General features: G+C 48.4%; 1 protein-coding gene across 6 annotated transcripts in view; it reads left to right on the top strand.

The window, feature by feature from the left end:
- rap1gap2a (RAP1 GTPase activating protein 2a) overlaps positions 1–23,379 on the top strand; it is a 70,381-nt gene that overhangs the window by 31,396 nt on the left and 15,606 nt on the right. For 3 of the 6 annotated variants that reach the window (XM_035622134.2, XM_035622135.2, XM_035622138.2), the window contains exon 3: positions 19,529–19,613. In XM_035622134.2, coding sequence (XP_035478027.2) covers positions 19,529–19,613 — 85 coding nt within the window. Of the gene's footprint in view, positions 1–5,681; positions 6,452–19,528; positions 19,614–21,816; positions 21,927–23,379 lie in introns of those variants that run through there. The other 3 variants (XM_035622136.2, XM_035622137.2, XM_035622141.2) reach the window with 3 other exon arrangements.

Here is a 23,379-nt window from a genome sequence, read left to right as displayed (position 1 = left end):
TTTTTTTATTTGCACTTTTGTAAATCTGTCATAAGAGGCATGTGGGGGTGAGAGAGGGAGGAGGGGGGTTAACAGGAAATAACACTGACAACAAGAGAGAGAGAGAGCATGTTGACAGATAAAGACGAGAGCTACAGGAAGATAAGTGGCGCTGTTACAAAGGAGAGAGGACGACAGCTCCAAAATGGCTGTCGAAGACGTGAGAGCCAACACAGAGACGAGCTTATTTGCTTCAGAAAAGAAATGAATGAAAATGATTACAGGTACAATCAAGACTAAGCCCGGCACTGATGGCCGGGCTCCGAGCGCAAGTCGTCCCCTTTCCCAACCACGGCCGGTTCAAGGGGCCAGGGCCCCTGTAATCCCCAACCGCCTCTCTGTGTTTCGCCAGAGAACTGGCTCTTGTCCCAAAAACGGCCGGTTCCAGAGTTTGGCACCAACTCTTTGCTGGTGTAGAAGAAAGTTTTTTGATTTTGTCAGGAGGCTGCGGGCGGGATTATCGAGACCAACAAGACCGAGCAAAACTTTCTTGTGACCAAAGTCCATCGCGGTTACGGCGAGCGGCACAATTGCTTTCATGGAGGTTTGCAAAACCTGGAGCAAGAAGAGATGCCGTAGTCCGCCGTGGTCGAATGTCATTGCTTGAAATCCCCGGGAAATCAGAGACGTATACACTGACGTGAGGACGTGGAAAAGCAAACCGCTTCTTCGCAAGAACCCCTTTTGGACCAGAGGGAACCTGGTGCCAGTGCTCGGTTCAGTTTGCGAACCTCTTTGAGGAGCACTTTGCTTTTCCGCAGGCTACAACTGCCACGTCGCAACGCTATGTCTGCTCCGAGCCGTTCTTTCTTCTAGACCGCGGAGGAGGACGGGTGCCACGTTGGAACCTGTCTTTCTGGCGAGGAGCCGGTTCTTTGGCTGTCGAAGCACGAAGAAACTGGTTTGGATGTAGGAACCGGCCCCTTGACCTGCGCTGACATGGGCCCAGTTCCAGCACCAAGGTTCACTTTGGTCGAAAGGAAATAAATAAATTAGGATCTTTCAGCTCTTGTGAACGTCGTCGGTGAACGGATCTGGGAGCCTCCCCTTCTCTCATTAGACACCATGATATAAATGGCAGTTTGGTTTCACAACAACAAATGCAAATCTCACCGACGACGGCGCGTCGACGCCACCGAGGGAAGAATGAGTCCCAGCCGCCGCCGCCGCCGCCGCCGTCGCGGACACGACAAACAGCACTCCGGCACATGAGGCGCGACTGAGTTTTTAATAAACCTGTCACACGTCGGGATTAAACAGTCAGAGCAAACAAAGAATTTGATTGGTCGTAGAGCTCTTCTTTCGCCTTTTTTAATGGGTGCAATATCGGCACCTTCTGCTCCGGGGGTTTTCCCTTTGTCCTCTGACGGGGGCAGATTTTTAAAATGTGACAGAAAAGGGCAAAGACGAGAGGTACCTACGTTGACGTTATAAAGAAGTTGGGATTATTTGTTTTAAAACCGATACATTGTGCCACAACTCGCGTCTGCAACCACGATGCACCCTCACCCTGAACCTAACCCCATTGAAGCCTAACGCAGCATTTAGATAAAAAATAATTGCAGATAATAAATCCGATTTTACGCCGTTGCCCGCCATCTTTGGCGTTCCAGGGCACGTCACAGTGCGCATGGGCAAGCGTTGAACCACCGAACGACCTCATTGGTTCGTGTTGTGAGCGAGCGATGATATTTTCCCTTTTATTTACTCTCGGCGCTCATCATTTTGTTGATACGTCAACATGACATTTCTGAGTTAATCGCTCTATTTATCCACCGAACTTTGTGGTTGTTTCCCAACAAACAGTGACACTTGCAGCGACTTCCAGATGCAGAAGTAACCACCCTGCGCGGTGGGAGCTGAACACAGTTTGCGGTGCTACCGTAACGCACATGCTCACATATAATGAGCAACAGAAAGGGATTTCACACACGAGTGTCGCGATGAGTTGTCTTTCTATTTCCATAGAGCGGAACGGGGTGGATTGGAAAAATAAATGGGACTGAACTGGAGAGGAAAGTGGGAAGAGGGAGGGGAGAGTGTGAATGAGTGTTTGTGTGAGTGTTTGTGTGTGTGTGTGTGTGTGTGTGTGTGTGTGTGTGTGTGTGTTCAGGGGGTGTAGTGGTTTCTCAGCAGCAGTTGTCAAGGTCATTTTCTCCAGCAGGTTGGGTCAAGCATTTTGTTTGCACACGTGCGTGCCTGTGTGTGTGTGTATGTGTGTGTTCGTGTGCGTGTGTGTGCGTGTATGTGTGTGTTTTGTGTGCAGCCAAGTACGTGGCCCGGTGTATAAAAGGTACAACTATTTTGAGGACTGCCACACTGTAGTCTTGTTTACTATGGCTCATTTCAGAGCTGTGCATGTAATGAGTGTGTGTGTGTGTCTGTGTGTGTCTGTGTGTGTGTGTGTGTGTGTGTGTGTGTGTCTGTGTGTGTGTGTGTGTGTGTGTGTGTCAGTGTGTGTGTGTGTGTGTCAGTGTGTGTGTGTGTACACTAGGTATTACATATGCCATGGGGACCTTGATCAACAGTCACATTATGGGGACTTGTCTTCCTCATGGGGACAAAATCCAAGTAACCTACATTTTTCAAGTTGGAATGAGAAGGCACGTTTCAAGGTTAGAGCTCGACATTAGTCAGAGGTTTCTCCTGGTGGAAGAACGGGCAGCGTGTGTAACCTCCTGTCACCGATCAGCCGTGTGGTGTGAACGCCACAGCGATCCGACAACTTTGAAAGTTGAGTAGTCTGAACTTGGCTGTAGAGTAACTCTCCAGGAAAGGGATGAGAGTCAAGGTAATTTCATCTGAAGTCAGGAAACACAACTGTGCGTGAGTGCGTGTGTGTGTGTGCACGTGTGTGTGTGTGTGTGTGTGTGTGTGTGTGTGTGTGTGTGTGTGTGTGTGTGTGTGCGTGTGTGTGCGTGTGTGTGTGTGTGTGCGCGCGCGCGCGTGTGCATCCTGTAATAGATTGAGCTGCAAAGAGAGGTGACGTTGGTGGACTGGCATCTGTTTGTTTGGGAGACACTTGAGAAGCTGTGAAGTGACAGGAAAGGCTGCATGGCACCACCGAGGATCGCACAAGTGTGTGTGTGTGTGTGTGTGTGTGTGTGTGTGTGTGTGTGTGTGTGCATGACTCTGTGTGCAGGAAAGAGAGACAGCGAGGAAGTTTGTGCACCAACATTCCATTGCCACCACAAATTCATGAACATTACTCCCCCCCCAAAAAAATACAAAATAATTGAAGAATAAGGACATGATGATATTTCATAACATAATGTCGCACACAACACGTCTTGATTCATGTAAGTGCACCCACTGGTACAGTTTGTGAAATTACACCATATCGGCTCTGAATGTTGGTTCAGGCTCAATGGTGCATAGGTACAGTAAGTGTGTCACGCAGGGACAATGTCGAGCCTGTGTGTGTGTGTGTGTGTGTGTGTGTGTGTGTGTGTGTGTGTAAAGGTGAGAGTGATGGAAAGAGTGGGGGGTAGAACAAAAGTGAGTACAGTGTTTGTGTCTCTGAGAGTGAATAGATACAGGTGTCTCGTTTCCCCCCCTTGATGACGCACAATAGGACCCAAGTGAAATGAATGAGAGTCTGCAGGTGTCAGGGAGAGAGGGTGTGTGTATACATGTACATGTGTGTGTGTGTGTGTGTGTCTGTGTATGTACATGTATGTGTTTTTAACCGTCTATCTCAAGGGGACATTTGATAGTGCGGTTGAGGTGTGAGCTTATTTGTTTTGCCTCCGCGCAGGAGTTGGGGGGAAAAATCCTCAGGTGGTTTTTGGCGCGAAGGAGCCACGATCACAAAAGCCACAAAAGCACATCGTTTCTTTGAAAGCAAAATATTCACAAAGCCCATTTGTCAAAGACGGACACGAGGCTGCGTCCCAAGCTGCGTCCCTTTGACGCTCCCTCCCGATGTCAGGCGCAGATCCTCTGGGCGGCTGCGCGGTTGCCATGGCGCCGGTCGCACGCAGGAAGAGCAATGCACGAGGGGGGAGTGCGGGGGGGGGGGTGACGGGACATTTCATTCAACTGTTGTGTTTGTTGCTGCGGCTCCATCCTTTCCCTGGCTGCTGTCGGACAGTAACCGAAGCATCTCGTCCTCCGCTCCGATGTCTTTGTCTCGTGTCTTGAATGATGCGTCTCTCCGATTATCTCGTGTACAAAGAGTCCGATGTTCACCGCTCTCACCCAGACGACCTCCGACAGATGTTTTCCTGCTGCCTCTGCCTTTTTTAATTGTGTTTGTACAGAATAGTTTTATGTATATATCTATGACCTCACAACTCACATGGCAACTCATAATTTTTTGCCTTGCACTGAAAGTTAATATTTCATGTTGGGCGTACAGTATATTTCATTGGCCAAAAAATGACTGAAATGTGATAATCACTAGAGAAATGAAGGAAATCATTCCAGAAGTCCTGAAGGTATTGATGTTAAATTAGACACATGAAAAATAAAAATAAAAAATACATATTTCTGGTCTACAGGAAATGTACATATTTTTTTGTTTTCATTTATGTTTTCAGTATCATTTTCATATATTCTACTGTCACATTTCACTGAGTCTACAGTCAAAAGTTGAAAATTAAACAAATACAAGGAGGAAAAAGACTGGCTGGGGGTGTAACATACAGGTTGTACAAATATTTTTTTGGTAATAATGTATATTTCATACATCTTTATACATGCACAATATGAAGTTACACATCTCTACTGACCTACAAAGCCCATTATGAGACTTTTAGTTTTAAAGGTGACATATTATTTTCATATTCAAGGTTCATAATTTTAGGTTTAATGCATCAGTGTCCTCATACTGTCCGTTCCTGCAGCTCCTCTTTTTTCAACCTCCGTCTGAAACTCTTGGTTTTAATTCAAAGACGGAAACAAACTCGAGATCAATACGTCCTGGGAAGAGTCGCTGCTTTAGGTCTGTTCGCTGAACTGTGAGAGGAAAGAGGAAATGGACTCTGGCTGGATCTGGAGAGAAACACGTCGTAGACTGTGCGTTCGCGGTAAGAGCAGAAAGCAATGTGCATAGTTTGTCATTGGGAAATGCATAACTGGAGGTAAAACGGAGAAAACAGGAAGCAACGAGCGAGTAACGCAGTGTGAAAACATGTGTTATGTGTGTCCACGTGCCCGTGCACAAAAGAGACCGGTGTGGAAATTGGTTCTCGATTGTAATTTTTTTTCTTCTTCATGCTGTTTCATTTAATCTGCATTCATTTTGCGAGGTTACAATTCAATTCCAATGTCCTTGGCAACAGCGCAGCAGGCGTCGGGCTGATAAGCCTCGGTCGAATTGAGATTTCACACTAAAAGGGGAGTGTGCGGCGAGGAGGAGGGGGTGGAGACGCGGAAGTGCATGCATGTGCCTAGAAATGAAATCATAAAATCAAGCACAGATAGAACAAGGTCAGACAGATTAATATGAAATTATTAACAAAGGCAGAAGCACAGGGCAGGGAGAGACAGAGGCAGTCGCACAGTAGAGGAGGAGGAGGAGGAGGAGGAGGAGGAGGAGGAGGAGGAGGCGGTGCTTTGCATTGGCTCCAGCCTATCGCACGGAGGGGGGCGGGGCTCGGCCGACAGGAAGGAGGGAGTTAGAGCAGCAGCAGCAGACAGAGGCAGCAGAAGCAGAGATTGCTAGCGGAGGAGGGAGAGGTGGGAGATTGTCAGAGGTTGGTAGACGGAGAGAGATGCGGTGCCACAGCGAGTGTGTCTGCCAGGACGTCTGCGGCGCAGTTTCTCTCCTCCTCCTCCTCCTCCTCCTCCTCTCACCGGGGACCGCGATGCGTTGTGGCACCACGATGCCCAGATTCACTGCAGGAGCAGGGAGCGCAGGTAGACATTCACCTTGAGCCCAAACTCTGCCACTCTGGACCTTCTTCTGTGGGATTACAAGACGATAGAGATACTTCCACTGGATGAGATCTGACAACCCTGCCAAACCTCCAGCATCTCCAACTTTGTTGACTCCTACCAGAACCCCTGACACCCACCAGACTTCTGACGGGGACCTGAATTGAAACAGGTTCTTGGTGTGGCAGAAACTCGGCCAGTTTGGCTCCGAGACCTGACAAACCCTTTACAGATCCCAGATTGTGGCATCCACGGCTTATACACTGGAGCCCCGCAAAGCCACCACCAAGCAGGTCCTGCAGCCCCGGAGCCCTGGGGCCAGCCTGACCTTGGACCGGCTGTCGCCAGAACCCCAACCTGTCTTGGCACCGGCGCCGGCAGAGACGCCGGGCATGTCTCAGACCGGGCGGCGATTCCACAACAAGAAGGCCGGCATACGGGCCGCCGTCATCCTGATCGGACTCCTGCACAAGTCCCGCAAGGCCAAGGAGAGGGAGCGGGAGAGGGAGAGGGAGAAGGAGGAGAGTGAAGGGTGGGTGTGAAGTTCGTCCCGTCATTGTCGTCCGACGAGGGCGGCCCGGCACGCCGGGTGCATAACGTGTGGTTTTTATTAAGGACACGAGCAGACGGCCTGCGGTGCAGTGTTGGCCTGTGATTGTGAAGAGAAGAAAAACTCAGCTCGTAAAGTCTTTGTTATTCCAGAACGCACACAGGGCACTTTGAACGCTCTGCGGTTCAGTGGGTTTGCAGCGGCAGTTTTATTATAGGTCCTTTTTTATTAGAGTGTGTGTCTGTGTGTGTGAGGGTCAGTGGAAGCGACAGATGGGAATGAGAGAGGAAGGTATTGAGGGGTGTAGGTGAATGGAGGTCTCGGCGCTTTTGAAGAGCAAACAAGAGGGACCGAAAGAGCGGAGGAGAGAGAGGGACGGGAGAATATGATGAAGCGTCAAAAGAGAGCGAGCGAGCGAGAGAAAGAGAGAGAGATGTGGAGAATTAGAAGGAGAAAGGAGGAGGTCAAAGGGTTCAGGTCAAAGGTCATCTTTTCATGTCTTTCTATGAGTCCCGGATCTGCAGCAGGTTTTTGCGGTTCACGATCCAGCATCGCCGGACACTTGTTGATGCCGTCGATCAGTCTTTCAGTGCGAGGGCAGAGGGAGCAGCCGCTCCGCCGGTGTACGGCAGAAACAGTGCAGAGAAAAAGAAAATCCAGTTGCCGCCCGACAGCCGGCGACGGACAGCAGGTGTATGATGTTGAAGCAGGTGTTTTTATTTCTTACATTGACAATGAAGCCCGCTGAGCATGCAACACACAGCTGCAGTTCTTTCCATTCAGAACTGTCGAGGGCCGTGTGTGTGTGTGTGTGTGTGTGTGTGTGTGTGTGTGTGTGTGTGTGTGTGTGTTGCTCAGATTGTTGCTTGCCTCACTTTACTATACTCCCAATGTTGTACTGTACCTGTACGGGGAGTTTCCCCGCAATGCCGAGTCGTAGCCGGATCATCTTACCGGCCAAACGCTACCCGAGGTGCAAGGAGCAGTCAACAAGACCCCTGGGAATATTCCACCTGGTATCAAAGAGCATATGAACGTTGGCAGGGTCGGGACTGCCAACACCCCCCCCCCCCCCCCTCCACTAAGCCTCCGGATAAACCCGTTTTGGCCGAGCTAACGGCCGAGCTAACATTAGCAGCCATGTATGTACAGTTAAACTGGAAACTGAGCAGAAGGTCGCAGCCTGAGTTTACCTTCTTAGTGTTTTTGTGGTGAAGGGTACATACAGTGGAGAGTGTGTGTGTGTGTGTGTGTGTGTGTGTGTGTGTGTGTGTGTGTGTGTGTGTGTGAGAGAGTGAGAGAGAGAGCACTGAAGGCACTCTACCGCCCCGTTCTAATAGCCTGCACCGAAAATAGATTGGTATCAGAAATAGACTGTAAGTCACTTTGCAAACGCTGATGAGTTTATCCGGAGCTGTTTGTGTATGTTTGTGTGGTGCATTCACTTTCAGACCGTTTAAAATGAACCCCCCGCGAGGCCGGATTAGCAACTATGCAGATCGGCCAACTGCCCCAGACTTCCTGGGGCCCCCCGAAAAAGTCTGCCGAGTTCATTATGTGACAGTGGGTTCTGTGGTTGATTTGATTCATTGTGATATATTCTTCATAATATGCACCGCTAAGACAAATGCCTGATCGTTAAGGCTTGGTTTGTGTAAGGGGTTTTACTTTAAGACTTTCGACTTTTGACTTTCGGGCCCCCTAGTGGTTCCAGGTGGTATTATTATTTGGTTTTATTGTTACTCTCCTTCTCTGTCTGCTTTTGTTCCTCCGTCAACGGGATTATTTGTCTCTAGCAAGGTTGAGTTGTTTTTTTGTTAACGCGGTTGCTCCGCCGTCGGCCACTTCCATCACCGGGGATAGATTCGGGGAGAACGCTGTTCTCGTCCTTGTTTTGGTTATGCGACGGGTAACGCAGTTCCCTTTGTGCCGTGAATAGAGTTTGTGTCGTTTTTTCTCTCTCGCCGTTACACTGTGCAATCACTTTTAACGCCGCGATGAAAAGTTTAAGACAAAAAAAAATAGTCTATTTCCGCTTCCATATGTTTATGCCGTGTATATTCCGAAATGAATTTTCCTTTGAATCAAAACACCATAGATTCACTCACTCGGAACGAAACTGTGTATTTCCAGCATAAGGGAAGTGGTTGCTTTCTGTGTGTTATGGCCTAAAATGTGTACTCGACAGCAACAGTGCGCATGTAGAATAAGCCGAGGAAGGACGAAAGGTCAACGGGGGCACCTTGACATTTTGGGTTTCTTGGCCCCAGGGCCCCTCCAATGAACGAACGCAGCCGCGCCTGGAGGCTGCGGTCATCTGACAGAGCAGCGACGCTGCACTGCCACACAGATACACACAAGCATGACCATTATGCACACTCTTCTTTATACGGCAACGCTGCTTGTAGCTCTGTCACATGCTTCTCATGTGATTTATGACTTTTCGCTTTGCACGTTACGGTGTCACGTCAAGTGAAATTAAACAAATTGTGTCTGGTCGCCGTGGGAATGGCCCGGAGCTCCGCCTGACGACAGTGTCCTGCCGCCGTCGCTTGCGTCGCCGTGGCCGATGTGTCACAGGGCGAGGTCCAGCGGCGGTTTGCACACAATGTTAAGGCGTCAGGGGTTGTTATGTTCACGATTGTGCTCCATCCAGATTTTTATTTTTCCTCACTTTTACAATTTCACTCAATTATCCTCCATCCATTGTAGCCTTTGGGTATTTCATGTCCTTCAGCCTGCCGCTGGTTCTCACAATGAAGGCAGGAGAAAGTGAATTACAACCACTGAGCCCGGCATTTATAACTCGGTAATGACAGGAATCGCTGTGGGTTTGACAGAATTTAACACTGTGATTGTCCCCAGTGCAGGTGGAGCGCTCGCAGGAGCACATGCACACATACATGTGATCGTACTCCTTTGCCTGCATCGTCCGCATATTCACTCTCTGATCGAGCCATAATGTATATCTGCCTTCCATTAAGTTGCAACAACAATGAGGTCTTCTGCTTGCATCCCCCGCCCCATGCATTAATGTCCTCCACAGCTCATTTATCTCCAGCTCCAGACCTGCTTTGCCTCTGTGTGTGTGTGTACCTGTCTTTCTATAGTTGTGAGAACCAATTTTGGTTCTAAACCATCGTTGGGAGGGAACATTGACGTTGTGAGGACATTTTGGTCAGTCCTCACAATTTCTTGCTTTTAGGTTTACGGTTAGGGTGAAAGGTTAATGAGGGCGTGTGTGTGTAAATAATAATATAATAATAACAATGTTGAATCTGAAGTGATATTTTTTGAAATACATTTTTTTCCAAGTTCATGGGTGTAATTAATAGGTTTCAACGATGTCTAGAAAGTGTGGACCTAAAAGGGAGAACTTCTGCGGTTGCCCTAATAAGGTCGCAAATAGCAGAATGTGTGTGTGCGTGTGTGTGTGTGTGTGTGTGAAATGCTGTTAATAACGCAGTTAATCATATATACCATCGAGGCAACGTGACGTGTTACATGTACAGTATTTCGAACAGGCACCAGACATACACGTGTCAGTCCAGCGCAATGTTTGTAAAATTAAAATGTTGACACAAATTTGCATTACGAAGACGTTATATGACCAGACTACCCAGTGGAACAGTTTCTCCCTGTTTAATTACCGAGAGTTGGACAGCAGTGGCACACGTAAAGCCGTGGCTGTATAACAATAAGTCTCTGACGAACGGTGACAACAACTTCAGACGTCAGGCAGATGCTTCAAAATGTTTTAAGAAATCTATTTGCTAAAAGGCCCGCGAGGTTGTGACCAAATGAACGTGACATAGTAGGTTAATCCAGTGTTTCATTATGAACACGTAGTGCACATTTTGGTCTTCATGCTTCAACCGTATGAAGGTTATGACGGAATTTGAAACATTTTTCCTTTTACAATTTCAAGCATTTCGAGGACATTTGTGAAGCTGCTTTTCCTTTTCATGATCAAAACATCCCTTCAGTGTTTTGTTTTTTTAGTGGACTTACCTTGAGTCATCGCAGTTAACTAAGCCGACCTCCCTTTGTTCCTCCTCGTCAGCGTTGCATCTAGTTCCCAGGGTCGCTTGGGTATTTATTTTTTTCTCCCTGTAGCTGTGAAGGTGGAGGCCCCACAACAGAAATGAATTCATTTTGACTACAGGGGTCCTGACTGAGCGAGCAAAATGTGACTATGCACTAGTCTCACCCGCTCGACGTGCCTTTACGTAACACATGTGAATGCATGGACACCTATTGTTGCATAGGTATCATCAAAAAACAACATGTAAGTTATCATCATAGAAAACACGACGCACTACTTCAACCAGCAGGTCACACTGACCGCAGACAGTGTTCCTTCTAAATCTCCGGCTCGCCCACTGGGCCCCGCTCACCGTCCTCACGCAGCAGTGTTCACGAGAGCTACCGCCACAGTAACGGGGGGAACGGGACACGTGATGCAATGTACCGGCGATACGGCCGTTAGTCAGCCTACCCGGGTGCGATTGGCTCGGATTGAGATCGCCGGCCCGTGGAGGAGGACTCGGTGTCGGGGGCATGGCGGCGGGTCCTTTATTCTGCCAAATGGAGCAAAGAACTAAGGACAATGAGCATCGATCGTGTAAAGAGCTGCTGCTGCTGCAATGACCGTTGGTGAGGGAGAGGAAATTGAGCTGCCCGGGCACATCTTCTGAACAGGGAACTTTTTTTATCGTTCTGCGAGATTCATTTGGCATCTTTTCATCCCGAGGAAATGGAACCGTTGAAATGTTTGGTTCCCCTGCTGCCCCGATGTCGCGTGTCGCGGGGTGTTCATAGAAGCGGCCCAGCAACCAGACGGCCGACATGGACATCTTTGCGCGGCCGGAGGCGGGGGCTTGTCGCCGTGACGACGCGCAGCAGTCGGGGCCGAGCGAGCGGGGGACCACAGACCGTCGGGGTCCACAGACCGTCGGGGTCCACAGACCGTCGTGCTCGGGGGAGTTTCAGCTCTCGCCCTCCGGCTTTTGCCACAGAGAAGAGGGAGAAAAGAAAGCCTGAGGGTTTGTCTTCACGCCGGCGTCCAACTGTATTCTGAGCACGGAGCCCCATATTTTACATTAATAGCTGACCATGTCGCCCCCTGTCTGCACCCCGATACAGCAGCTTGCACATTTCTTTGCACTTCCTGTCACCTCCAATCTGATCCGGACCGTTCCCTTTTTGGCTATTTTTAGTTCCTCGTTGTAGTCTCACAGTTTCTCTCTCCGATTGTCCCTGTCGTCTGATTCGTTTTTGTTTTTTTACGCGTCTTAAACCTTGTGTCGCATATTTCCCTTTGGACCCCCCCCCCCCCAAAAAGGAAGATTCATTTTGTTTTGACACATTTGCAATTATCGCCGCAGCAGTGGTCCCCGAGGAGAACAGTCTCATCAAACAGTATTTAGCGGTCTATTATGAATCCACGCGAGGGCCCTTGACATGAAGATGTCGGAGCTGCTGTCGTAACAGCGGCAAGAGCGCGGGCGCGCGACAAAGCGCTGCACCAGCTCGTGTGGCCTCCGGCGGCGGCGCGGCCTCCGCTGGTCGCGTCCCGCAGGCGGGCACGTGTTATTTTGTTGAAAAGCCCGGGACCGAACAAGTGACAGAATAATTCACACTGACTGTAGTGGCAGGAATAACTCGCCCCTGGCTTCCTCGGAAAGGCCGCTGCAGCAGAAATAACACACACACACACACACACACACACACACACACACAGACAGACAACACACAGCGTGCACGGTACAGTGCAAAGCGTCTTCATATGTCTCTTTCTTACTTTGACAGTTAAGTCAACAACTTTGGTGAACTCCTGAGCTTGAGCGGACCTGCTGCATCTATAGTTACGGTTGCTATGCTCTGCTTGGACGAACACCGCGCAGCCGTTTGTGTAAGGTTTCCTTATGAGTCTGCACGAAGAAAAAAGGAAACATCTCGTTCCAGATGACGTTTTTTCCACCGCAGCAGATGGAAGGAGAAACATTTGCGCTTGTACGGAGAGAACAACCCGGGCAGCCAGCTGATGTTTTGAATGTGCAGTCTTCACCATTCACCTCGTCCCGCCGTCAAACACAGAACTGCTTTTTTATTCAGCGACTCGCTCGTCTTTCCGAGTCTCCCCCTTGGTTTTTCTTTCTTCCACACTCTCAGTTACTCCCTCTTTTACTCTCCCTCTTCGGTCCTTGTGTGATTTACCAAGTCGTGGGAGGCCGGCCGCTCGTATCGACTCTTTCTCACACACACACACACACACACACACACACACACACACACACACACACACACACATGCACACATTTGATTGTTGCACTTGTCTGGTTGTACAAATATGTGTGTGTGTGTGTGTGTGTGTGTGTGTGTGTGTTTATGTGCATGCGTGTGTGACTGACAGCCTGGTCTCGGGGTGTAATGGATGAGATGCAGCGCTATTGTCTCTAACAAGTGTCCAGAGGCCCGACCAAGACGGCCCCTATTTACCCAGAGATTGAGAGAGCTATTTTTAGTCTGCACAGATTCATTTATTCTCCCTCTTTCCCTCTCTCGCTCCCCCACACCTCGCTCCGTGGCCTTTTCCCCGTCAGCGATCCGTCTGACATCCATTCATTCCGCATCTCCCCCACCCCCCCCGCTCTCCGTCTTCTTTTTCTCACATCTTTTTCTTCGGGACCTCTCTGCTCGGGCGTAAGCGTTATCGTCTGGTCTGAAGTGGTGGCGCAGGTTGAGAAGAGACACATTCAATGTCATCTGACGGATGCTCAACGGATGCTTCCCCCCCCCCCCCCCCCCCCCCTCTCCCTCCTTGGACTCCAGGGAAAGTGCGACCAGACGAAGTCAGGCCCTGATAAAGAGGAAGTGGTTCCCGGAAAATGAATAGGATTAGACGGGATTTATTGCATTTCCTTCCAGTGATGTGACGGAGAGAGCGGTGATGTCAGGCAGCTTTGTGTTCATTGTTGTTGGTGTTTTTTTTTACTGCAGTGCAGCACTGTGCCACAACCCATAAACTTCTCCTCCAATCAAAAGTTTGGAATCCAAACCTGATGACTCTTAGACCTCGTCGAATCCCTCTTCGAAAATGAATGCTTGTGAACACATCACCGTCAACGGTTGTCCAGCTGATTGTGATGAAGCAGCATCAGTTGAGGCCCTAGAGAGAGAAAGATTAACATGATAGTGGCACATCTTCCCAGAATAGTGTTTGTTCCATAGACTCTATATAAAGATGGACGGCATGACAGCTGCCCAAAAGTGAAGCCATATTATCTGGGTCGCCCCCTGGTGGCTGGCTGTAGTGTGGGTCATAAACCCCGCCTCCTCTGATTTCGAGACTGTCCTCCACTTTATGTTCCGTCTATGCTTTGTATAAAAGTAAAATACTTTTCTAAAAAGTGTTGAAGAAACCAAATTATCTTTTGACCTCAAACGGAATATTGTTGTTGTCGTTCAGAATGACTATTTATTCAGGTCAAAGGCCGATGCATGTTTACTCATCCACGAATGCATGACAGACGGTTCATCGCCTGACTGTCAAGTTATCTGTCTGTCAAAACAAAGTGCGATCATGAACAGCCTGCAAGCACAACCTGCAGACGAGACGCGGAGCAAACACGGACTGTATCAGTGTCTCTCTGCTCCCGGGAAACAAACGAGTGTGCACGTCAAAGTCCATCAGAGGGTCTCAGTGTGAGCAGCGAGACAGAAAAACAACACTGACATTTCAAGACAAACGCTACTGTAGATACAGTAACCAGGGATGATGCCGGGATCCGTCTGCTTCACGTGGGACAAAAAGCATGAGACATGTTGAAAAGGTTACGGGGTGATTGAGGTTACGAGTTGTGATTAGTGTGTCGTGTGTGTGTGTGTGTGTGTGTGTGTGTGTTAACAAGGTTTCTCTGGCAGGGACAAAAAACGAAGTGACTCACTCAGCCATAATTTGCTTGGGCGGGACTGTGTGTGTGTGTGTGTGTGTGTGTGTGTGTGCGTGCGTGTCTGGAGTGGGTGCGACCTTCACTGGTGTCAGCTTGGTCCAACACTTGGGTTTTAATTCCTTCAACATGTGTTGGGAGACACATGGACCAAGGAGACAGGAGGGAAGAGGGAAAAAAACATAAAACGTAGGAGTATGTTGAGAAGAATGAGAAAGTTGTAATTTACAGTGAAAAATTGATACGTGAAGGAAATGTTAAAAAGGTTCCATATGATGGAGGAAAACACAGAGGTAGACTGAACATGTGTAAAGTCCGGACGGCAAATTTAAACAAATAAAAACAATTTTTCCAATAACTTATCAACGTTTTATCATCTGCGGTTACGTTGCAATCACAATAACAATTCAACAACCACTTCAGCTTGTGTGTTTTCATGTGTGTGTGTGTGTGTGTGTGTCTGTTAAACACAATCCTCTGTCTGTCACTCAAAGAAGTTGTGTGACACACACACGCACGCACATGCTCCATCAGCTCTTGGCTAAATGAAAAAGGCTCTTTATTCACTTCCTGCCAGCTCTGTAGTTTGACGTAACAATTATTTTTGTACATGGGATTTATAAAAAAGCATCGTGTCTCCGGTGTCCCCCCTCACCAGAGACACGCTGCTCCCCCTCACCGTCTGTCCGTCTGCGTCCCTTCCTCCCGTTGGCGGTGAGAGCGATGCAGGTCGTCTTTTATAACTATTCATATCACGTCGAGAGAGAGAGAGAGAGAGAGAGAGAGAGAGAGGTACTTACAGCAGTTGCCTCGTATTTATTGCTCCCCTGACCCCTGCGCATATCTGGGACGCCTGTACACTCTCCCGTTGGACAGCTGACTCATGCATACATTTTCTTTTCCCGGACTTTGTAACTGCGACAGACTGATAGTTGGTTGGCACGGGGGGGAATCGAGGACAGACAAGAAGGCAAGAAGTGATATTCATTTAAATTGCTGCCTCGGTAGATTGGAAAGGCGCGACAGCCACACGATGTACCTCATGATGTCGCGGATTGTCACAGATTTGATAATATCTGTAGAAGTTTCACTCTTTTTGTGAGCAGCAGATCAAGACTTCATGCTGTTGTTTCCTTGTTTGTGGCGACGTACCAATGAATTCCACATTCATCTTTGAAGCTCACGGCCTTTGAATGTTTTTGGGTGATTCGTTCCCTCGCATGGACTGCGTGCGTGGATGAATTACTGAACAGGCCAAAACGGGCTCAGAGGCCCGGAGGGGATCAGGGGGCCGCTGGGCCGGGGCCCCAGTGTGAAGTGAATGTTGACCTTTGTCATCGGAAAGTCGATCAAACGCCGACAAAGAGACACAAAACAACAGCCAAGAGACGGAAAAAAAGACATTGAAAGACACGCAAACCGTAAAGCCGCGTTTGTCTCTTGTCATTTTGCCTTGAACATGCCACCCAGGGGCCCGTCGACTCATAATCCATCCATCACACTAATGGATGGGAGATTTCGGACATAGTCCCGGACAGCATTGCGCAAAAATCTAATCGGATTTTCAAATATTTTCCTGCACATACGACCCTAAATCTGGATGAACTGAGTCAATCCTCATGGCGCGTTCACACCAGACAGGACGCAAATTATTCTTGTGAGTAGATTACATACAAAGTTGCTATTTGCTATTTCCAAACTCGTGCATATTCCAAAACGTCCTGTGTTAATCACCTCTGGTCACCTTTTCCCCACACGCCTCTCAAAGAGCTGCAACTGTCGGCGCCAACGTGTGACGTAGCGGCGGATTCCTTTATTCTCAGTCCACTTTCGCATGCATCAGCGTCGATGGGTGTTTTCTCTCCACAGTGGGAGATCTCATGTTCCCCTGCCCCCTCCCATGTGCTTTCCATCTCTCGGCAGGCCTCATCTTTCTTCCTTTTCTCCCTGCGTCCAATTACCGTCGTATTAACTCCATTAGAGAAACCATCAGTCGTGTAATTGGCCTATCAGCATGACGACCGGGCTTCTTATCAAGTTCCACAACTAATATTAAGCCCTAACTGGAAACAGGGTTGCGCAGCGAGGGCCCCCGGGGTGGGCTGCGTGCTCAGTTCACCCTCCGTCCTCCAGCCTTTTTTTTTTTTTGCCGTCTCCAGTCCTTTATCTTTCCACATCCTCTATCATGACCCCAATTTTCATCCTCTTATCGCCTCGTCCTGTGACCTGTCCATCATGTGGGGGGGCGGTACCTCTTTTTCGTCCTCTCCCCCTCACTCACACTCTCTCCCGTTCATGTCCCGCCGTCCCTAATCTTATCTCGAGGGAGTAATCAATATGTGAAAACAACAGAGATGTATCTCTCTCTCTCTCTCTCTCTCTCTCTCTCTCTCTCCATCTCTCCCAAAGACGCACGCAAACACAAATTACCGACATCATTAGATAAACATGATGACTGTGTCAGTGTAATTACCGTTGAATCAGCCGTAATCAGCGGCAGATAAATGAAAAGCAGGACGACAGGCAGACGTCGGGGCTCCGCGGCTGAAGTGCATCCCGCGCTGGGACGCCTATATTCTGCCCAGCAGCGTTTACAGGCGTCTCGCGGTCGCCTTGCACTTCGTTCACCCGGCGACACCTCAAACCCCTTCAAAAAGGCCTCGTCTCATTGTTTTTGGCTGATTTAATCTTCTCAGAATTGACCTCACGGCTTTTTATGAGAGCGGCCCGACCGAGGAGCGAATCGCACAAAGCGACACAGCGGGACCGCACAGTCATCGCAGCCAGCATTTACTGTGTGTTAAATTAATAATAAACGTGTGTGTGTGCGTGTATGTGTGTGTGTGTGTGTGTGTGTGTGTGTCAGGTTTTCTTTTGCCAGTAGCTGTTTTTTGTCTTCACCAGAGGATTGAATGCAGTTTGACCTTGCGATTTAATTTCACTGCCCGGGTGTTTGCTTCCTGCTCTGAAGGCACCAGCAGGACACAACGGATGAAATAGTTAATAAACCATGAACCCATTTTGTCCCTTAAGGCAGAACTGAAAAAAAAAAATGATTGTGCAGAGGCCCTCGTGAAAGCAACAGGGGACCTGGGACCACAGTCCCGGACGTGGGCCGATCCCATAACATTCAGAACATGGATTTCTGTCCGCAACATCCGTGCGTGTCAACTGTGGTCCGTCCTGAAGTTCCTACACGCTCGGCTGAGATGCTACACGTTTCGTTTCGTTCTCTGGTGAGAGCCCCTCGACTCTGCATCTCGTCTTACTCTCTGACTCACTTTCTCCGTGACCCACTCTCCCTAAATTGTTTCTTCGCTTCCTCCCTCCTGCTGTCCCAGTAAGGGCCCTCGCTCCCTGCCTCCCTCCCTCCGCTGGCTGAGGTCAGTCGCTGTGGTGACGTTGCTGCTGTATCACCACCTCAGAGACAATCCCGGCTGCAAGGACGACGGCACCTTGTCTTTCCCTTCACACTCTCTCTCTCCCCCCATCTCTCTCTCTCTCTCTCTCTCTCTCTCGGGGAAAACGCACAATTTTCTCTGAGTGAGTGTGCGAGATGGGCGACATACAGTAGGTGGCGTCCCGGCGGCCGTGTACGGGGGCCGCTGCCCAGCGAGGGGGGGGGTTCTACCTCCACGGGCAGAGTGGTCCAAAAACAAGCTTTTCCTTTTCACAGGCCAGTGGTGGAAAAAAAACCCCGCCGTGTCCTCCTGACCCGCAGGCAATATTTACAATTCTCTTTTTTTTTCCAGTCTTGGAGTAAGCCCCCGTCCCGTTGCTCATTCAAACATTGCCCACCCTCAGTTACTGTGAGCTGACATACCGCAGTGCCACAAGGGGACACGCAGAGGTGTGTTGTGATGCGAGCGCCGACACTGTGGGAAAAAAAAAAAAACCCTGAGGAATGAGGATCAGGCTCGAACAGGATTTGGGTTTTTAACCTGACATGTCTCGTGGAGACTGTTGTGCCTTGTTCTGTTGGCTTTGCAGACATTTTGGGGACATATTTCCAGAACTTTTCCTGCCAGCCCCACCCCTTTTTGAGGGAAATGTCATGAGTGAGCTCACTCCCCCCCCCCTCATTTTTCACATAAACACTCAATTAGAGCTCTCATCCCGCCCCTCCGTCCTCTCAATCTGAAGTGGCCGGCGACGGCTTTTTCCACTCCGCCCGCGGAGCACCAGCCTGTAAAAACCTGATACAAGATCTGTCTCCACCGTCGAAGCAGGAATGAAACAACGGAAAAGTTTTCCCAGCACAGCTCACATTCATCCGGAGCCAGAATGGTCCTGCAGAACATGTGCGTCGTCGTGCACTCTGCGGGGTTAGAGAGGCTCTGGAGCATCGCGCGCTCCTTTTGTTTCCCTTTGAAACTTCTTGATCGGAAGTTCGGCGCAAGGTTACACTTTGAGAAATATGTCACAGGCTTGTTTTTTCCGAGCTAATCCCGCTGCCGTCTCCATGGCAGCTTTAACCTTTGACACCGGGGGGTCGTTAATGTTCGCTCATGCTTGTCGTCGCACGGGACTAATCCTAAAGCCTCCTGTGTACACTTAACTTGTCAGCGATGCTAAAAAGGCAGAACAAAAAAAATTCGGGCCCATTGTGGGGCATCCGGATGAGATTACGTACAAAGTCAATGCAAATGGACGGGAAATTGGAGTCACGGGGCGATGAGACGGACACGATGTGACCAAGGCGGAGACGAGCCAATCGCGCCCTCGCGCACTATCACAGCTACGACTTACAAAAGTTTCCCGTCGTTTGCATGACAACCAAAGTGTAAGGAATATGATTTTTTCGAAAACGAGAAATATGCCTGTCGTGCAACACCTATCGGAGCACAGCTGGATATGGCCAGGTCGGTAATAGGTGGTTAGGGACAGTCTGTTAGAGACAGAAGGTGTTCCATTAAGCCTTCTCACATGAGTCATTTCTGAGCGTCAGGTCAGAGGCTGTCTTCTAGAGGAAAGACATTTTCAATAAAGCGTAAGGACAGCTTGTCCGACGGGTCACCTTTTTTTTTAATATAGAAATTGTGGAATATTCGTGGTCGTCGTGAACATCAATGAATGAACCTTCGTTGTTTTGTCCTCGTCTCCACAGGAAACAGGAGCAGCTGAACATCACCAACATCCCTCTGGGAGAATGTCCCCCCTCACCGCCCCGCACCGCCCCGCCCAGCATGAAGGTACACGTACGACACGCACATGCATCGATGTGGATGTCAACTCTCACAGACACACACACACACACACACACACACACACACGAGATATTGATTTACTGACATTTCAGGGCGTGACGCACAACTGCATTTAGAGCAAAGTACAGGCGTTTGACAGCTGACTCTGCTTTATCTCACAACGTTTGTATGGTTTGCTTCGACACTGAAACTGGCAAGAAAAACCGAAATATACATATTTATATTCCATTTACATCCATATGTTGTATTGAATTAATAAAAGTATTTAGGCCAAAATATTCAGGCCTAGTATGTAAGATGTTTGCATTTTTATTGCATATAAAGTTTCCATCCATTTGGACTACGCAGATTTTAAATAAACAAACTAATAAACTCAATTTGACGCAAATTTGTCAGTCAAACATGAATGAAACAAGTTGTAAGACTGACATTTATGTAATATTTCTCATAAACCCAACGTGTTTCAATCACACAATGACCAGATTTATATATCTATTATCAATTACTCCGAATTTGTGTCAAATTTCGTAAGAAACCAGGCTTATGTATTCAAAATAATGATAATATTGTTTTGTTTGAAATCACTTAAGTATATTATTTTATTTTTTTGGAATTCTGTGTAATCCAAAGCTCCAGTTGTAACTTCTGCTCTACCGGCAGTGTATGAATGTGTATGAATGTGTGTGAATGTGTATGCATGTGTGTGAATGTGTATGCATGTGTGTGAATGTGTATGAATGTGTGTGAATGTGACTTGTCCTGTAAATTGTTTGGGCGGTCAATTAAACTAGAAAAGCTTGATATGAAATATAGTCCATTTACCATTTACCGTCAATCCATACATGACATCAATTTCCTTCTCAGCGTGTGTCTGACTTCCGTCAGTCACCAACCCACGGTTCTGCTGAAAGTTATAATTTATATAATAATCACAGTTCACATCAATTCAAATCAAATCGAATCCTTTCAACTTTGGCTGCAGAGAAAATGTGTGGAACAAACCGCAGATGATTAGAAGAAATATTTAAGTAGCCATGCAACTAAACTAAAATGCGAGATCACGCGACAAAAACAATTTTTAATCCGGCCGAATCACTCCGTCGGCTCTAGTTTCATCGTGAGTATTCATACGCAGCGATCTGATCCTCTGCTGTGCTCATGAATACGAAAAAGCGCCCCACTGCTCAGGCCTCACGTCGTTGCCGCACGACGACCTCATTGGCACCCGCCGCCCGAGAACAGATCAGTGGCCAACAACAGCCGCCGCCGCCGCCGCCGCCTGTGCAGACGTGCTGGCATGAAAAAATCTGGGGTTTTGTTGCACCTGGCGCGCACATGGCTGCTGCTGTGGCTGTTTACCGTGTGTTCTTCACTTTATATATTCATATTTATAGGAGACAGATTGTCTCTCGAACACTGACCTTAGAACAGCTGCTGCTTCAGGGTTAGAGGTCGGGTCACAGTGTGCACATGTACGGTAGCAGTGGCGGAAAGGGATAAAGTATGATGACTCGAGCACTGTACTTGATAAGAAATTTACCTAAATTTATTTTTGCTTTATTACATTATTTTTCAGAGGCTTTTTTTTTGTTTTACTCCACTACATTTAGTTGATACATTAAGAAAAGAGTTTCCTCAAATATTCAGATTAAAAATGCAACATAATAGAATGTACCTTTCCTTGAGTAACATTTTGAATTAGTATTTCTACACTTGGGGGTATTGTTACTTTTATTCATGTGTATAGTATTCATGAATACTCATGAATAAAGTGGATTCACGAGTACTACTCCTGCACAGTCGCAGAAAGGGTCAATTTAGAGTTTTACATTTTGAATAGAGGTAATGCAGTGTGTGTGTGTGTGTGTGTGTGTGTGTGTGTGTGTGTGTGTGCGTGTGTGTGTACTTTGTAGTGACTCACACTGTGTTTAATGTTAACAATCAACTTTCAAAGACGCCGCCGCTGAGACAGCAAAACACACAGACAGTTAGATCTGCAGAGTGTGCGTGCGTGCGTGCGTGCGTGCATGCGTGCGTGCGTGCGTTTGTGTGTGTGTGTGTGTGTGTATGTGTGTGTGTGTGTGTGTGTTTTGCAGACATTTACACCCAGGACCTGTTCTCTTCTTTTGTGTCGACCAGCTGCCCGACTTGACTTTCCTGTTTAAGCCTTAAAGGCATTTAAATGTCAAACAGAGATATGTACCGAGAGAGAGAGGGAAGTTCTTTTTCTACGTGTAGATTAAGAGGAAGACTCAGAGACACACGGGGCTCAGATGATTCAGGGCTGCTGTTGTTCAGGTAAGTCTTCGTTTCAGTCAACTAATATGCTCCTCAGATCAAAGTGCATCCGTCTACCTGCATTGAAATCTCTGTAGTTGCAATGGATCTACGTTGGGAACCAGCTGGTTCCCGAGACTCCCTCCCTCGGTCAGTGCAGTTGGAATAATCGTGACATTATTTCATAACCCGTGGGACCACGCCACCACTGTATAGACCGAGGTAGCACGTACAGATGTGCGTCAGGCACCAGAGAGTTGTGGTGTGATGATTTCACGAGCGATGTTACACTGCACATCTGGACCCTGCAGGCGAGCAGTCGTGTCGTGTAAGTGGAAAGACGAGTCTTTTATGGGACAGTGTAAACTTTGAGGGGCAGTTATTCTTAACCAAAAAACTCTCACATGTTGCGAGCAAAAGGGAACCAAGACTGCGCCTGCAGAGCCCCGAGAGCGACTGTTGTGTCTATAATAAGAGCATGACACTCGGAGGATGCACCAGCTGGTGAACATTTGGCTTTTTCTCTCTGTGTGCGTCTAAGATGCAGATGAACTCGGCAGTGCTCCTTAAGTCCGAGCGAAGCCGAATGTGTTGGTGACTCCGCATGAATATGTGTGGCTCTGGCAGCCCGCGCCCAGTGTGTCAGTCGGTTTGGAAGGAGGCAGCCGATCTAATCTGCCTGCGGTCTGTGGTGGGGGTTGCCACGGGAGATAAGAGATGCTGATGTTGTTGCTGGGCAAGAGACGGATAGAGAGGGAGGCAGAGAGAGAGAGAGAGAGAGAGAGAGAGAGACAGAAAAGCGAAGGAGGAAGAGAGAAAAAAAAAAACAAGGACAGGAAAGGGACGGGATCTGAGAAAGACGAGAGAGGACATTAGCCGAATGCGACGCATGAGATATAGAGCGAGACAGGTGTCTCTTGTCCTTGCTGGTGTCTGGTCACCGCGGAGGGAATAGCTGATGATCGGGCACAGTGTCAGCAGTTACGGGACTCCACCCAAACACGGCACCAGCACCAGCTGCGTCGGTGTCTCTTTTTCAACAGAGGATGTCATACGATACGGGAATCAGAGACGGAAGAAGCTGCAAAAGCGGCTTTTTTTAAGGAAAACGTCTCCTTTAGGGGTTTTTTTGCCCTCACATCATTGCAGACTACAATACGACACATGTAATAATCTGGCTACATCCACACTACGTGTTCATTTTAAAGCACATCGCTGCTGCTGCTGCTGCCGCCGGTGCCTTTCTGTCTGCCGTCCACGCCACGGAGAACATTGCTCGGCCTGGTTTTAGTTTGAAAACCCCGGGGCTGCGTTGTAGTCTGGACGGGCGAAAACATCGACGTTTGGAAACGATGAGGCTCGGTGTGTCGCCCGCATTTGCTTCCTGATTGGTTCTTATCAATCACGACTCAGCTGCAAGTAGAGAAATGCAAAACGTTGCTCACACTTACCGTCAGCAACGGGTCCACCTCGT

This window comes from Scophthalmus maximus, chromosome 11 (assembly GCF_022379125.1).
Source record: "Scophthalmus maximus strain ysfricsl-2021 chromosome 11, ASM2237912v1, whole genome shotgun sequence".
Taxonomy (NCBI): Eukaryota; Metazoa; Chordata; class Actinopteri; order Pleuronectiformes; family Scophthalmidae; genus Scophthalmus; species Scophthalmus maximus.
The sequence above is the reverse complement of the archived record's forward strand: the minus strand, read 5'-3'. Positions and strand labels throughout refer to the sequence as shown.